The following is a 17,821-nucleotide window of genomic DNA, read 5'->3' on the forward strand; positions in this document are numbered from 1 at the left end:
GCCCCAGAGCCCTCTCCTTCCGGTCTCCCAGCCGGAAGTGGGTGCAAGGCCTGATGGGCGGGAGGGGGAGGAGGTATCATGGCGGCTGCTCTTTGCCGCCGCTTCTCCAGCCTTTTGAGGGTCTCAGGAGCGTTACAGGCCCCGCCAGCCGCCTGCCTTTCCGGGTAGGGCGCGTTGAGCGTGGATGGGGGGCTCGTTACCGGGGGTCTGGGGAAGGAGACGGGCGTGTGGGTGAGCCCCGGCCGTGGATAGGGGCTCTGGGTTCGACCCAGCCCAGACAGCGTGTGCTTGGGGCGGCTGAGGCCCGGGACGCTGGTGGCCGTTGAACGGCTGAGGAAGAGCCGTTGAACGGCTGTTGATAGGCTGAAGGGCCTGTTGGGCCGACGCGTGTTCATTGGCAGTAGCGTCGTTTTGAGGCGCACGTGGGGTCGTTCCCGTGGAACCTGCCGACCTTGTTGGGAAGCAGAACCCGCAGGGCCTGGGATTTCTGTCCTTACAAGGGGGGAGCAGTGGCGCCCAGCGCGAGGGTGATGGTTGTGCTTTGGTCTCCCTCAAATGAATTTGCAGCTACAGTCCAGCTCCTACCGGACCTCCTCCAAAACCCACTGTCACAATTACAACAAAATCCTGAATTTGGGTGTGTTTGCAAAGAGCTTCGCTATGTTCTGTTCCTTAAATGATGCTTATCCCCATAATATTTCAACACCTATTTTATTAGCTATGTAATGAAATAGATTCAATCAGTGCTAATGCCATCCTTTTTCATCCCGGGGACAATCAAGTATGAAACTGCTGTTGGGCAAAGTCATCCTTTTAAATAATATCCACACACAGCAAGCAAGATTATTACAGCCCTGCATGGATACAAAATATGTATCTACATTCACAAAAGTGAGCCACAAATATCTCTAGATTTCATAGACTCATAGACTTTAAGGTCAGAAGGGACCATTATGATCATCTAGTCTGACCCCCTGCACAGCGCAGGCCACAGAATCTCGCCCATCCCTCTTAGAATAATCCTCTCACCTATGTCTCAGATATTGAAGCCTTCAAATACTTTGAAGGCCCCAACATGCAGAGAGTCCTTCAGCTGTGATCTGTGCCCAATGCTACAGAGGAAGGCGAAAAACCTCCAGGGCCTCTGCCAATCTACCCTGGAGGAAAATTCCTTCCTGACCCCAAATATGGCGATCAGCTAAACCCTGAGCATGTGGGTAAGACTCACCAGCCAGACACCCAGAAAGTTCCCTATAATGAATGGTCAATTAGTTACCAACATTTTATCCACATCTGCAAAAATGAACTGCAGATATTTGCATGAACATCTGCAGATACCTGTGTGTATAAAATGGATATCTGTGTGTTCTTTCACATAATTTATATTTCTTTAAGGATTAAGCCCTGACTAAACCCAGATTGGTACTTCATAAGACTTCTCATTGATTAATATCTGAGTAACATTAATCTGTTTCTCAAAACAATGTATTGAAATTTCAGATTTAGATTTTAATACAGCTGGTTGTCATGAAATTGAAGTTGTTACAGAAAACTGTGGAATATGTCTCAGCTGTACCTTCCCAGAAGGGATCACATTAATTTTTTGACCTACTCTTATTTCTGTCCCACACAAAATAGGTGTTCTCTTTGTTGTAAATTGACATCAGAAACAATGAATCTTGAAAATGGAGATATTAAAAAAAAAAAAAAACAAGCTAAAGAAATTAATCCATCAGTATATAGGACTTGCAGATTTGATGATGGTGTCTGTCACTTTTAGGCATTACAGGCCTTTACAGCACTTTTGGGTATGTAAATTAAAAGCTTGTATTTCAAGATAATGATGTTTTAACAAACATTTGTCCACGCTAGTAGCCAGAGATGATATTTTGTTGCCTATAAAATCAGAAAGGTCTAGTTTCTTTGCCACAGTCACTGTTGAGATTGCTTTTAGTGACCAAATTCCATTAGAGCTAGCACTTCCATCAATTGTTGGCAGGCATATTACTAATAGGGGTGTGATAGTGTACACCAGTGGTCCCCAACCTTTAGAGGCGCCCGGGGGCGGGGCCACTCACGCGCCGGGCGCCCGGGGGCGGAGCCGCGCGTCCTGGGGCACGGATGCCCTTACACCTGGCGCCGGCATATGCGCCGGGGCCACCTGAGCGCCTTGTGCCCGCGCACCCGCATGTGCCCCGGGGCTGGGGCCGCCCGCGCGCCACGCACCAGGCGCCGGCCCAGGTTGTTGGCAGGCGCACACAAATGCCCTGGCGGGCGCCATGGCGCCCACAGGCACCGCGTTGGGGACCACTGGTGTACACATTTAACCTTCATGGTTACATTCAAGCCACCTCCCCCACACACTGCTGCCTCTAGATCAGAGGTAGCAGCATGGGTGAGCATGTGGGAATCAGTGGTCACTGGGAGTCGGCTTTTGAACAGGCTCCTTGCAAGCACTGGCTCCTGGGGAGTCACCTGCTTCTCCCCCCCACCACCACACAAACACACACAGTGCTGCCACTAATATGGGGGCGAGGAGAGAGCAGGCAGCTCTACTGGAAGTGCCTTCCCCTCTCCCCTCTAGTGTGTAACTGCTGATGGTTACATGTTTACCAAAAGAATCCTGTATTTTAATATCCCTAATTACCAGCTTGTTTCGCAAAGTATATTATGAAATGTAGTCACTATGAGAAGGACAATTTGTAATCTAAATGTTAGATTTGCCGTTGCTATACTCCTTTGAAAAAGAGGTTCTTGACATGAAGTAGTTACATTTATTTCCAAACAACATTAGCATTTTCCCACAGGTAATACCTTAAAAACAGATGCACCCAGTGGATGTTAATGATCTTTTAACATTTTTTTTGTGTGACAACGCGGTCCTTCTGCACACAATATTACAATTTTTTGAAATGTACTTGGTTTCTGCATGTCATTCTTGGTTTTCACAAATGCTGTTTATACCAGTTATTTATTTATTTATTTCATAGTAGTGCCTAGAAGTCTCAGCCATGATCTTTGTGTTCAGCACTATTCAAACTCATGTTAAGAGAAAATTCCTTGTTCATCAAGTTTATAAACATCAAGCTTATAAACAAATGAGAGAGACACACGCAGTCTGAGGGGGAAAATGAAAACAGATGTCTTTAATTGACAGACCCGAGAATTGAACCAATGTCTTTTGAATGTTTCTTTGGTGGACTCTGCTACTTCTAGTGTTGAGAATCTGCAGATTGTAATAAGTTTTCTATCAGAATAAGAAGGTGTCTATGAGAGTGGAAACAAAAGTAAAGTTCATATTTACTAGATCTCCTTTTTTCCTAATCAAATATATATTTTTCTTTGCCTTTGTTGCAGATTAACCTTAAACCTGCTCCATAAGAACACTACAAAAGTAGAACCCCTATATCACTGTAAGTTTCTCCATACTACTTTGTCACAGAAAGGACTGGAGGAGTTCTTTGATAACCCACAGAATTGGGGAGAAACTGTTGTTAAATCTGGTAAGTTATTTTTAACCTTTTTAACCACTCCTGGGCCCCTCGCCCATCCACTATCCCACAGGTTAGGGGCCACAGTACAAGACTCACTCGCCTTGTTTTGGCATTTGGCCTTCTGTCCTGCAGCAAAACAACAGAGTAATAGGGCCAGTACCCTGGGTCAGTCTGGGCTGAGTAGGCAGTCCTCGTCTGGCCACTTGGGAAAAGGGAGTCTTCAAATACACTCCTCCACCCCCTCCAAGCCCTGACTATTCTGTTTGGCTCCTATGGTCTCCTTATCAGTTGTTTGTCTCACTCCAGCTCCTTCTCAACTCTCCCTCTCTTGCCTCCCTACGGAAGGTTTTTAAAGAGGCCCTATGGCAGCCTGATTCAGCTCACCTAGCCCTTGTTAATTTGTAGCCACCCTGTCTCAGCTACTCTACTTAGCCAGGGCTGTTGCTGTTCCTCTTGTAAGAGCTGCCTCTTTCCCTTTCTATCAAGCCTTTTAACCTTCCCTGTCACAGTATCTTTGATATACTTCTGCAGTTGAAAATGCACAAATTAATATGCAGGATTTTAAATATAAGTGGAATATTGAGCAGAGTCAAAATGTCTAAGCCCTATAGCCCAGTGTGTTGTCTTCAGCCATATTTTCATGTGGTGAGAGATCACGAAAAGGGTTGCATCTCCAATACTGAACAAGGACCTTTATTAGAATAAGGAAAACAGTATTATCCCTAAACCTACTTGTATATCTGTCTCCCTCTGTCTCTCTGGTTCTGCCTACAACTTTCCCTTGCTCTGAACGTCTGCTATAAGTACTTGGGGACAGTACATAATTACTTTTACATTTGAGCATGGTCTTGTTTTCTTGTGTCTGGTCACTATTTAATGTCACTTACAAGGAAAACTTGCAAAAATTGGTGTTTTGCAGTTTGACGTTCTTTCCAGGGAATCAATATGGTGTGGAATTTTTTTTTTTTTTCCAGAAAATGGATTATTCCATTGAAGTCACTTTTTTTGTTGCTGTTATTTTTACAGGAGATGAGTGGCATGCAAAACACTTAAGAAATAAAAGTAATGAAGATTTGCATAAACTTTGGTAAGTGTTTTTGTGTAGTGTTTCCTGTCCTTTTGGGATAGTTGTGCCAGTTTTCATAGAAGAGACATGGCTCACCTAGTGAACTCAATCTCCTACTCAGTTGTGCACGCTTTAAAAAGCATTGGGGTTGGAGCAGCCCAAATGCTAATTCTGTAAGAGTATGTACAGTGTATTTCAGGTAGCACTGGTGAATTGTGCTTCAGTGCAAGATTCCAACTTGATCTATCAGTTAATGTTTGTTTTTTTAAAAGGTTTATGTAAAAATGATATGTGGTCTTATGGACAGAGGATGGGTCTAGTGGGTTCTAATTTCTGCTGTAGGGTTTTATTTCCTGTCTTTGCCACTATGTGATCTTGGGATAAATTATTTTAGTCCTTTGTCCCTCCATTTCCTGTAAAACAGTAAATAATGGTGTTTACACATCCTGAGTAATGTGTTGTGCAATGATAAAGGAAAAAAGCCTGTTAAAAGTAAATTAGATTTTTTTAAATTCCTTGCCTGTGCTACTTAAGGTGTACTTTTAAGTATCTTACAATTCTAACAAACAGATTTGACGTTGGAAATCCAAGATATCAGACGGTCATGAAATCCCTGTGATTGAGAATCCCCATTTAAGTAAATAATTTATAAGAATGTTAACACTAAAACTTAAGTCTAATTTCTGACCTTATTGAGCTATTGTATTCTTTGACCCAGGTACGTCCTACTGAAAGAGAAAAACATGCTTTTAACTCTACAACAAGAAGCAAAGAGACAACATTTACCTATGCCAAGTCCAGAACGATTAGAAAAGGTAACTTTTTCATATTAACTAAAAACATTACTGCAGGTAAACTTTTGTGTGAGAGATGCAATGTTTGTAAAGCTTTAAAAGACAGTTCTCAGAATTATAGTCTTGATTCGTTTTGCTCTCACAGCAATATAAAAGTTAACTTATTCCAAAGCCTCTCTTATCTTGTTCAGTGTTAAATCATATAGAACAGGTCACCTCTTCATTCCACTGAAACTCCTTTCACAATCATTTCTGGTATCTTTTCCTGGCCCAAGTTGCAGCCCACCCATATTCTTATCCTTGAAGTTTCTGCTGCATTCAGCTCCTTCATTCTCTATCTTCCTTGGGCTTTTGTGAACCTGAGACTTCTTGGTTCTTTTTCCATCTCTCTGACACTTTTTCAGTGCCTCCTTCTCAAACATTTGCTGTCTGTTTTTTATGCTCCTGTTTGCTTACATGTTTCTTTCCCTACCTTTAACCTTTCAGACTTCATCTACTCAAACATAAATCGTTGTAATAGGGTTTCCTTTCTATTAGAAAAATGTTGAGAAGCTTCTGGTCATATATTAGTTTGGTCATTGCAGCTTTCTGGCCATCTAATAGGAGTTAAGTCTCTAACCAAACACACTGGTGGGCAACTGGTGAACAAACCATTCTCATGAACTCTGAATCAGAACTGCAGATAGAATCTGCATATTTCCAGTTATTTTCCACAACCTACTTGCGTCAACTTGTTATCTGGATTGAGTTTTAGCCAGCTAGTCCTTAACTAATACCATTAGTGCCTAATTCACATCCTACTGACAACCAATTAATGGGGATGACTGTACGGTGAATGTTTTGGATCACTTAAAACATTCATTTCTAAGATGTGCAATAAGATATGAGAAATAGTAAACTCATTCTCCTGCTTGTGAAGTTCCTACTTATGAAAACTCTTAATGTGCCCTTTTTTCTATAACGCTTTTCCTAAAAGATCTTCAGTTTCAGCACAGATCAGTCACCAGCATTGTGGATTCAGGGTCATGTTGAAACGGTTATTGTTTTCAGGTGGAAAAGTCTATGGGAAGAATAAACTTAGTTATTCAAGAAAGAGAAGTTGCTCTGCGGCTGTTACAGACAGGTCACGAAAAACCAAGACCTGGCGAGTGGAGAAATGACTTCTTAGGACGCACATACTGGTATGGGAAAAAGGATTGTTGTTCTAAATGTGCAGAGCTGTAGGAGATATCTGTACTAGAAAAACAAACATCTTTCAAAAAGAGCAGCAGATAATGTGTGTATTGTGACACTAGCATCTTTTTAACCTTATCAGGAACAAGATACACCTGTCATTTAGAAAGGAAAAGCAGTATTTACTAAATAATATTGATGTGTTTGATCACTGACAACTCTGCTAAGCAGTTAGCTGGGTTGGCACAGCGGTAACCACTGTCTTAAAATTCCTTGGATAAATCACCATGTAAACAGCAAGTATAGCTTGGTCCCATATAGATTCCCAACTTTACTGTATTGGGGGAACTGGTGACAACAAGGTAGTCCTTTGTGTTTGAAATATGATTGTCTGGCTATGCCAATGAATTCAGTGTGTTTCCAAGTTGTGCTATATGAGCTTCATTGCAAAAGGATTGTATTGAGTAGCATTGCCAAGTCTGATATATTTAAAAAACAGAATCTCCCATCGGGAGTGTCGGAAACTTCCTTGCCCTGCCCTTCATTTGCTCCTCTTGTAGATTGCTCATCTGCTCCACCCTTTCTCTCCTCTCCCTCCACCGTCTGGGTCAGGAGTAGGGATATTAGTGTATAGCCATGTAACTGATTAACCGATGAACCTGGGCTTATCGGTTAATCTGATCAACTACATGCACTCCTCCCACCCCCACTGCTTCTTTATCAGAGGCAGCAAGGAGGGAGGAAGTTGGGAGCTGGTTCCCATAGAGCTGCTCTCCCACCCACCTCCGCCATTCTGGGTCTGCTGCCTCTGATAGAAACGGGGGCAGGTGGGAGCCAGTACAAGCAGGGAACTGGCTCTGAAACCACCTGTCTCCTGCCTTGCTGCCTCCCACAGAGGGGGAGGCGGGAGCAAAAGCCAGCTACTCGTGAGTGCTGGTTTTGTGGAGCTGCCTTTCTCCCAGCTCCCCACATGAGAGGGGGGTGCAACAAGCTAGATGCTGGAGCATCCTCTGTCCATGGGAAGTTCAGGCCCCCTATGGACAGAGGCTGCTGCCAACCTGCGCTGCTGCCTTTATATCAGAGGCAGCAGCTCAGGGATGCAGGGGTCTCTCCAGGAATGGGGCTAGGAACACACTGGCAGCTGGCCCTGCCCCCGGGGACTATCAAATAATCGTGTAACCGCGAAGATTTTGTGTCATTACACAATTATTGAATTAAGTGATATCTGACACGCATAGTCAGGAGGGACTTCCCTGCAGAGCCAGGGCTGGGAGCTGCAGCCACCTGACATAGATAGGAGGTGGCACTGGCCGATTAGGTACTTCCCTCGCCCTTAGTAACTGGACACAATTGGGTCCCCTTTTTAACTGGACTTTTTGATCAAAAATTGGCACCTGGCCACCTTAGTGTTGAGGGGCAACCATGGAATCTGGTCTTCCAAAAACTATAGGATTTACACTGTCTATTGAACTACATGTAGATAGATTCAGGATCTCTTAGCATTGTTGACAGATATTTTAAATTGTTGTTTCTGATCTCTGTAAGTTAAAGCTAAGTATATCAATCAAATCCAGTATATTTAGATTGAGGGTGAAATCCTGGTCCTACTAAAGTCAGTGGCAAAACTCCCAGGAACTTTAACGGGACTGTGTTTTTATCTTCGGTGTAATAGCATTTTGAGGAACAGTTTCTTTATTTTTCATGGGAGTTGTAAGAGTGGAGATGGAAAAAGAAAGGGAAACTTTTGAGACGATATAGCTGTGAATGCTGGATTCCTTTATCATTTTTATGGCTGCTTGGTAGAATACTGACTACAATAATCATTGCGCTTACACTGGTATTGTACTAAGTATATGGAGTAAAATTCTCTTCCAGACCTGCAAACTGTATTGTATCTGATATATCACTCTGTAGCATTAGCATTTTTTTTGAAACTATAGTTGTGGTGTTTAGCCCTTTTTCTCTTGCTAGAGCTTTTTTTTTAAAGTGCTTGGACACCATCCTCCAAATTGAGAAGTGTGTGGGGAAGGGGGTGTTTTTTTTGTTTGTTTTTTAAATAACATTTTGAAACTTGAATATTTATTTGCATTTATGTTGACTTTCCATTCAATGGGCCCACAGCATGCATAGAAGTGGATAACTGTTACCCATGTCTTAGAGAGGGGCAAACTGAATGAGGTCAAGTGACTTGTCCAAGGTCACCCAACAAGCCAGTGGCATAGCTGGGAAGAAAACCCAAATCACCAGTCCTGTGGTCCATTGACTAGATCGGGTGTTCTCAATCTTCACAACCCTCTTTTGACAACAGAAATTACTACATGATCCTGGGAGGGGAAGCAATGCCTGAGCCTGCCCAAGCCCCATGACCCTGGACAGGGGGACCAAAGCCCAAGGGCTTCAGCCTCCTGCATAGGTTACAATCCCCAAGCTGCACTCTCAAGGGCTAAAGCCCTTGGTTTTTGGCTTTGGCCCTGTGTGTTGGGGTTCTGGCTTTCCCAGCACCTAATGCCATCTTTGGTGACCAGTTCCCTCTAACCTGTGCAGCAGCACAGCTTCACAGGTGATTAATCAGCCTGGCCCAGTCAGAGGCTCTGTGCTCGGAACTGGGCAGAGCTGATTAATCACCGGTGAAGCTGTGCTGCCGCACAGATTAGAGGGAACACTGTTGGTGACCTCATTAAAATGTGGTTATGACTAGACTAGCAGTTCTCAATAAGGGGTGCAGCCCCCTGGTGAACCGCAAGCTGGTTTCAGGGAGTTCAGGAGCTCCAGTCACCCCTTAGGATAGAAGCCTCAAGCCCGTGGGCAGAGTTGGAGGAGGCCACAAGGGGTTATTTTCTGCCCATCCCCCAACTGCAGAGCCTTAACCAGAGTGAGCCAGTCCCCATCTCCCTGCATCTTGGACTTTTTCCTAACATGTTGAAGGGGGCGGGGCTACAGAAAGAAAAATGTTGAAAACCCGTGGACTAGATTACAGTACTTGCCCACTTGAACAAAAAAGAGCATTTTAGTGACAATCTGAGATGCAAGAATCTAAATGTTAGATAATACTGTAACCAATTTGTATCTCATTGGCAGGTATAATTACAAAGAGTGGCCAATACCTTGGTACCTAAACAAAAAATACAACAGGAAGAGATTCTTCTACTTGCCATACGTGAAACATTTCATCAGGTAAAGTGTTTGAAATGGAAAGGAAAATTCTTTGACCCTGTTTGTGTACTAGTGTAGCTCTTCCCACTCTTAAAGACTGTCTTATTACTTTCTGTAGCTTGTGGATTTTCTTTTCCACTTACAGGATGGGGAAGAGGTGACACTGAACAAAAACCATTTAAGCAGGCACTTAAGCATGTGCTTAACTGTAGGCTTTTTGTATGGTCCCCTTGAAACCAATAAGATTACTTATCTTTTAAAGTCCATCTGTAAAAGGCCCCAGTTCTGTGAACAGGCATTGTCATATTACTAGTATATAATTGTTTCTGGGAACAGCTGAATAACTGTTGGAGATGACATGGTGGCTATGATGTCCTTACCATCCTTAGCTGGGATACTAGTCAATTTCTCCTTTCTCTCCCCTTCCTCCCTTTGCTTCCTCTATCAGATAGAGGCAGCAAAGGGGAGGGAAGAAGGAGTACTTCAAAGTGGCAGCGCTGCTCAGCTGAAACATCGGGCTCTTGTACATTTCAAAGCGCGTGGCGCCCAGCCTGCTGGCTTGGGCTGAATTCAGAGTTACAACTGTGAAATGCACAAGTGCCCCAATTGGGGCTCTTACACATTCCTCCTTTGAAATGTACAAGTGCCTATGGACTAGTCGTTGGAAATTCCATCGACTACTCGACTGATAAATTAAACTTACTGGCCAACCTAAACTGCCCTTGCTGCAATTTAAGTCCATTGCTGCTTGTCCTATTATTAGAGGTCAAGGAGAATTTCTCCCTCCTCTTTGTAACATCTTTTTAAGTACTTAAACTCTTATCAGTTCCCCTCTGTCTTCTCTTTTCCAAACTAAACAGACACAATTATTTTAACTGTTTCAACTTTAACTGCTAATCTATTTGGAGTATCAAGAACTTGTTTGAAATAAGTTATGTCCATTGTTTGATTATTAAATATCAGGGAATATATTCCTGTTGATCAAATTTACTAGCTTTCTCCCTCTAATCCATGCTGGTACTTCCCTTCATTTTGCATTGAAAAGTGCATCTAGCAAGATCCCAGTGCATGATGACAGAAACCTGGTGGTTTGCATGTTTAACTCTATTTCTGCTCGAGGACAAGTCAAAGGAGCTGTAAAAAAATTATTCATGCTTCTAAAATTCAAATGTAGGAATCAGTCATGCACCTTATTGTCCCTATACAGTCTTTCACTCAAGACCTGTTTACAATGGAAAACAAAATGTTGTCAGCAATAGCCCCCTGTATTTCTCTTAAATGGCTTACGTATTCGTGAAGGTGGGACAAAACTGGCTTGAGCTCTGTAACAGTGCTCATGATTAAGAGATGAGTTCTTCACTAGTCTTAAACTGGGGCCCCTGAACTGCTAGCAGAAGTAGAACAATTACTGAAAACCATTGGCACATCTAATATGTTTCCTACTGTAGAGGGTTGATTAACTGGAGAAACATTTTTGCTGTAAACTTAAAAACAATTTTGTGCATTTTTCCCATGGAAGCCTATTTTCTCATTTTTCATTTCTGATCTCAGTTTGTTCACTTTGGACATTTATACTACCCGTGTCATGCATCTTGTAACTTGTAGTTCTGTAAAGCATTTGATAGTAAAACTTGCATGGAATATACTTCTCATTTTGAAGCCATGGAGAACTGCCTTTTGTGTGTGTGAGAGAGATGGACTGAGAGAAGCTGGGGTTGGGCTATAATGAAACTTAACAATGGTTATTTTTCTTTATTTCAGACTAAGAATAGAGAAACACTTGAAAAAACAAGCAAGGATGAAAAACTTAGAAAAAAAGAAACAGCTCCTTTTACAAAAGAAATTCCCTCACCTTGCTGCACAGTCACAGAATTAATATTAAGGTGGAAGTGTGATGTAAATAATTTTTACTGCAGTAGTCATAAGATGCTACATGTGACTAGCATGTACTGCCAACATATTTTCCGTGGGCTGCAGATAGAGCCAGGCTAGGTGTGACTTTATTTTTACTTTATCTTTTTTCACCTTTTCCCTGCCCAAGTAAAGCTTCTCAAAACTAAAAATACTTAGAGATTAAGTGTAGGAGCTCTTTCCTGCTGATTAAACTGATTTTCAAAAACTTATTCTGTGAGTTATGAGTCTTATTTACCTTTTACCATTAAAGTTTCTCCTGCCTGCTGCTTAGCTTGAGTACAAACTAGCCTGACTGCCAGAACTATCACCCCTCTCTACAAACTTTACTGTCATTACACTCAGAGGCACTTGAATTGGATCCTGCCTTATTTTGAGAGAGGGTGGTGGAAGCAGCATTCTCTGACTACCCTGAGAATCTGGAACTTGGTCATTCCTTTGCTCCAAAATAGCCCAAACTGATGATCATCAAGGTATGCTGTGAAAGTCATTTAGTTGATGAGGTGTGTAGGGTGAGGGTAAAGGGCATGTTCCTAGGAGATGGAGCCTTTCAATTTTAAGTTAGAGGCTTGCAGTGTTATTTCCTTTGACTACCATATTGGTTTACCACAACTAGATTGTAAATCTAATTGTTAGGGTATTAAGAGCTTTTATAAGGCTATTTTGAATTGTTTATAGAACAGAGGGGCACAGTGCTTTTCTAAAAATTTTAAAATACAGACCCAGAATTTTATTATGGCAGGAGTAGAGTCTAAAGGCAGAATAGAGTCAGCTAGTTTTGAGTTGTAAACCAAGGTTTGACACACATTTCTTTTGTGGCTTTAGGCAGTCATTTGTTCTCTGCCTCAGTCTCTCCAATGAAGGTGATCGCATAGTGTTCAAGCTAAGTACATTTTCTCCTAACTCTGAAGGTGGAAAGCACTGTATATGCCTGTAACAGGGTGTATCTACCCTACACAGAGGAGCAGGGAGTTGCTGTGGCCCAGCTGGCTGGAAAAGCTGCCCTCAGCGCTCTGCTGGGCATGCTCACAAGAGAGGCAGGATATAAAAGCCTCTGGAGCTGCTCACTTGTGGCTGACCACCAGAGGGGAAGGAGTCAGGCCTGAGCTCCAGAGCAGCGACAGCAGCAGTCTCAGCCACAGCCAAAGCCAACACAGCTTGGCCATCAGCCTGGAAGATACATTTATTCCCTAGTCCATAGGTTCCCAAACTGGAGGGCACGCCCCTCCTGGCCAGACACTTACCCCCAGCTTGTTCCTGTAGCCTATTTTCCACCCAGACTCTGTACCCCATCCCTATCTTGCTGACTGGCAGCCCTGTCCTGCACACAGGATCCCTCATTTTTGGCCCCACCTCAGAGTGTAGAGGGTCCCACAAATTCCACTAACCCTCAAACCCCAGAAGAATTAATCTGACCTGAAGCCTTGCATGTCAGTCCTACCTACCCTCCCCACATGGGGCTGGGGTGCCATGGAAGGGAGGTGTCTCAGTTGTGGCTACATCAGTGGGATTTGGGGGGCCTAGGAGTGTTGGGGGGTTGCATCTCACTTGTGTGTTCCCTGATTGATTTTTCTGGGGGTCAGTGACCCCTGACCCAAAACAGTTTCCCCTGCTCTTCCCATGAATAAAGACAATGCTGAAACATTTGTGCTGGAAATATATTTTAAAATAAAGCCTGGCCCCCAAGGCCCGAAGTGGGTTCAAGGCCCCATCTGGCTACCACATAACACCCCTGCATCCTCTCACACACCTCAATCCTGAGCCTCTCATACACTGGAACCCCTTGTCCTGAGCATCTCACATCCTCAGTCTTCTGCCACAACACTACTGCACAATCCACACACTGCAAATCTGTGTCCTGAGCCCATCATACTCCCAACCCCCTGCCCTGAGCCCCTCATGCACCCCAACCTGAACTCTTGTACCCTCACATCAACAAGCCTGTGGTTTGCTCAGCACCTCAACACTCCACCTAACCCCAACATGCTCCAGCCTGGAGCCCCCTTCCCTGAGCCAGAAGCCTCCTCTTCATTTCTTCCTGCACCCAAATTCCCTCCCAGAGCTTGCACCTTTCACCCCTTTCCACACCCAAATCCTCATTCCTACCCCAGAGCCCACTCATCCTGTCTCCATCCAGTGAGACTGAGTAAGGGCTGGGGACAGCAAATGATGGAGAGGCAGGAAAGAGAGAGGACAGGGCCTCTAGAAAGGGGTGGGATCTTAGGGCTTGCCCTGACATTTAAAATGTAATCTTGGGTGTAAAAAGATTGGAGACACTACCATAAAAAAATTTTAATTTTCAAATTTTATACCATGAAATGTGAATATATATGTATTGCCTTTTGACATGTAGGGGTACTGGTTTGGTTGGTGGGGAGGCCAAAGAATGATGTAGAAGGCAATGGAACTTTTTCGAACTTTCTAGCATGCTTGCAGGAGTGTTTGGGACTGTTCTGCTGTGGGAACAGGTAGCCAGTCTTGCGTGGTTACTGGTGCTGGGGTATATATAAGGCAGCACGTGTCCATATGTAAGAGTAGTAGTAAATAAACATTTGCAATAATTTATCAAAGTAACTTACGTCCATTAAATTTATTCTAATCAGGAAAATTATTATTTTTTTTTTTTTTAATTTGCTATATTATGGCTGCGCTTAAGAAAACAAAGTATGATGAGGACTACATTAAGTATGGCTTCACTGTCATGGAAAAAAAACGGGATTGATCATCCTCAATGCGTAGTATGCCGCACAGTTCTTAGCAATGACTCGAGACCTAGTTGTCTTGAGTGACACTTGACCAAGAACCACAGCGCTTTGACAGAGAAACCAAGAGTTTTTTGCTGATAAACTTCAAAATTTGAAACACATGAAGCTGGACACTACTGGAGCTTTTCATCATGCGTCGACCAAAGCAGTAGAAGCATCTTATGAACTGTCATTGCTCATCATTAAAGCCAAGAAAGCGTATACAATCGGAGAAACTCTTGTGAAGTCTTGCTTGTTGAAAGCAGCTGATATTGTGCTTGGTGCTGAAAACAAGAAAAAACAGACTGTGTTCCAGCAGTGCTTGGCTTTCGCTCTGGATTTGTGACGTTGGTGAAAGAAAAAAACCCAGCCATAACCACAACTCACTGTGGTCAAACACAGACAAGTGCGGGCTGCTAAAACCCTTCCAGATGACCTATGTGACTCAGTGAATTTGGCCATAAAAGTTGTCAATTTTGTGAAGAACAGTGCTTTAAATACGAGACTTTGATGCTCTTTGCACGGATTTGGGAGCGGATCATAAAACTCTCATTTCACACAAGAGGGTACGATGGCTGTCCAAAAGTAACATGCTTTCGAGATTATTTGAACTGAAAGATTAAGTGGAAATTTTCCTCAAGCAACAGAAGAAAGAGGAGTTATAGCATTCATTTACGGATCAGACGTTTCAAATTTCACTGGCATACCTAGTGGAGATTTTTTAATCTTTCAACAACTTCAGTTTGAAGCTGCAAGGAAACAACGCTGCAAACATTATAGCACACGATGATGCCATCAAAGCATTTACCGAAAAAGTCCAGCTTTGGAAACATCGAACAGAAGCTCAGATGTCTAACTTTTTGTCTTTTCCGACATTTTCATCACTCGCTGAAAATGAAGGTTTTCAAGATGTTTGTAAAGAGGATGTGAAGAACAAAATTGTGTTTCATCTGGACTGCCTTGCTGATGAATTCATCCACTATTTTCCAGATAACTTTTCTGGCAACCCCATTCATAAATACATATACAATCCATTCAATGTTGATGTTGATTCATTGCCAGAAGTATTGCAAATACAAGCACTCAAAATAAAATGATTCAAGTGCGAAAGATAATTTCAAAAACACAAGGTTGGAGAAATTTTGGATAAAATATTTCCCAATGTACTCAAAAGTTGGAGAAGAAGTGTTACGTATTATTCTTCCATTTTCATCAACATACCTCTGTGAAAAAGGCTTTTCAAGTTTAGTCACATTAAAAACAAAGAAATAGACTGGATGTCAAACAATTTGCGTTGCGCACTTTCATCTTTCAAACCTAGGATTTCCCAACTCATGAAGAAAATGCATCATCCTTTACATTAAATTTGATTTGTTTCTGCTATTTCTTATGTTAAATTACATTTTTTATTGAATTTTTGTGCCAAGAAAAAAAATTGTGCCTATTTATAATTTAAAATAATTGTTTATAACAAGTTTGTGTTTATTTTTAATTTTAAATTACAAATTGAATTTTTTGTTAAAAGGGGGGTTGGATGATGGTAAAGAGGAGGTTGGGGGGATGAGGGTTTCTTAAAAATCAAAAGGGGGGGGGAAGTGATGCTGAAAAGTTTGGGAACCACTGCCCTAGTCAGTCAAGATCTCTTTCGGTATCCTGACCCAACAAAACAACTTGAGCAGCTCTGACGCTATGGTGGGAGCAGTGGTATTCCATAACAGCATGGCTTCAGGGTACCTAGTCATGTAGTCTACCACAATTAGGACGTATTGGGAGCCTGAGCTTGCTTTCTCTAAGGGCCCCACCAAGTCTAGGCCAATCCATTCAAAGGGGACCCCCACTAACAGGGCCTTTAGTATTCCCTTCAGGTTCACTGGCTTTCGGGGCAGGACTCTCAGAAGTCACATACCTCACGGTGGATTCCCAGCCGAAGAATCTCTGGGCCACCCATTGCAGGGTCTCCTCCTGCCCCAGATGTCCAGCCCAAGGGTTTGCATGGCCCAGTCACAGCATGCCTTTCCTGTATTGGGTAGGGACCAGGAGCTGCCACAACTCCCCCTTGGTTTGAGGGTCTCAGATCATCCGGTAGAGGCGGTCGGCACGTACCTGGAACCACAGCCCTTGGAGCCTAGGTGGGTCTCTTTCCCCCTCGGTGGGTCTCTTTCCCCCTCGGTCTCCGATTCTCTCACTTGCTCCCAGACCCGGCTCAGTCAGGTCAGGTCTTACCTTTGGTCTCTCATGAAGTCCCTACTAGTATCCAGCCACTCTATTTTACTCTCTTCAGTAGGTGTGGCTGTGGGCTCCTGCTGGCGGGATGTCCCCGCTATCCGGGTAGGTTCCCCTGCTGGTTTGGGCCTGTTCCCTTAGGCCACTAAACCCCAACTCCTCTGGTTCTTGCCAGCTCCATACCTGGAGTAACTTGTGGAAACCCCAACAATCTTAGCCCAGTATCACCGGGGAGGCCAACCTCAGGGCCAGCCTCACATTACAACCCCTTCCTCACGGGGGGTCGAATAGCCGCATCCAAGCCATCAGGTAAGACTGTATGTCTCTGCGCACACACTGCAACCAGATGGAACCTTCTGTCGGCTGAGGGGCTTCTATCAGGTCTGCCTGAACCAATGTCTGGATACACCTGGAGTCTACTAAGGCAGTGACCAGGGTCCCCTCCATCCTCAGTTTGGCTGGTACCATAGCGGGGCCCCTCTCCCTGGACCTCTATCAACACCTGTCCTTAGCTGTAGTCAATATATGGGCAATTGTGACAGAAGTGTCCCGCCTGTCCACACACATAGCATTGGGATGGTCTAGCTTTCCCTGCTGCCCCTGACATTTCTCCTTCCTCCTCCTGTGGACAGTGCGTCAAGTCTCCTATCTCACTGGAGGCCAGAGGTTGATAGCTTCCTCAGCCCCTGTCTAGGCCGTGCTGGCTGGGTATTATCCTTGGGGACCCATAGGGGCAGAAGGGAAAAGGTCCCCCCCAAGCCTTCTGAGTTGATGAGCCCCTGCTACTCTTGCCTCTCTTCCCGGAGTCCTCAGCCACCAAGTAGTCCTCCATTAGGGGGACAGCCTCACCCACCTTGGTCCCCCGGCGGGGAGGATTTGTACAAATCATTCTATAAGCATCTTTTTGGCCACATGCACCTCAGTTCGGCTCTCAGGTTCAACCCACTGCCTACAAAGCTTCTGAGCCATGGCCCATGGACTGGCCCCCAGAGAATATCACTCCTAGCAGAACTGCTGGAGGTACGTCTCCAGACAGATGCTCACCTGGTCTCGAATAGCCATCTTTACCTGGGGATAATCTAGGGCACTGTGGGGGGGTCTAAGTTCTGATCGTCACCCTATGTTCTCCTGGCCCCCTGGTGACTGTGGCAACCCATTTGAAACTTCGGGCTCGTCGGGGGGGGGGAGGAGGGGCGCACTACCCCTCAACAATGCCAAATATTCACTGAAATGAAATCAATTCTATTTATAATTGTTTTAGAA

At 43.9% G+C, this 17,821-nt stretch overlaps 1 protein-coding gene across 2 annotated transcripts; it reads left to right on the forward strand.

The window, feature by feature from the left end:
• The first annotated feature begins 8 nt into the window (after window positions 1-8).
• On the forward strand, window positions 9-11,803 carry MRPL47 (mitochondrial ribosomal protein L47). Of its 2 annotated transcripts, none has more exons than XM_075938033.2 (7): window positions 9-164; window positions 3,358-3,503; window positions 4,521-4,581; window positions 5,279-5,375; window positions 6,405-6,535; window positions 9,606-9,701; window positions 11,442-11,803. In XM_075938033.2, exons 1-7 carry the CDS (start codon window positions 79-81, stop codon window positions 11,554-11,556), a joined length of 732 nt encoding a protein of 243 aa, XP_075794148.1. In that variant the 5' UTR covers window positions 9-78; the 3' UTR covers window positions 11,557-11,803. The 2 variants fall into 2 exon arrangements, with proteins under 2 accessions (XP_075794148.1, XP_006138559.1); XM_006138497.5 differs by lacking the exon at window positions 9-164 and adding an exon at window positions 447-637.
• Window positions 11,804-17,821: the final 6,018 nt, after the last annotated feature.

This window comes from Pelodiscus sinensis, chromosome 10, assembly GCF_052426305.1.
Source record: "Pelodiscus sinensis isolate ZL-2025 chromosome 10, ASM5242630v1, whole genome shotgun sequence".
NCBI classification, from domain to species: Eukaryota; Metazoa; Chordata; order Testudines; family Trionychidae; genus Pelodiscus; species Pelodiscus sinensis.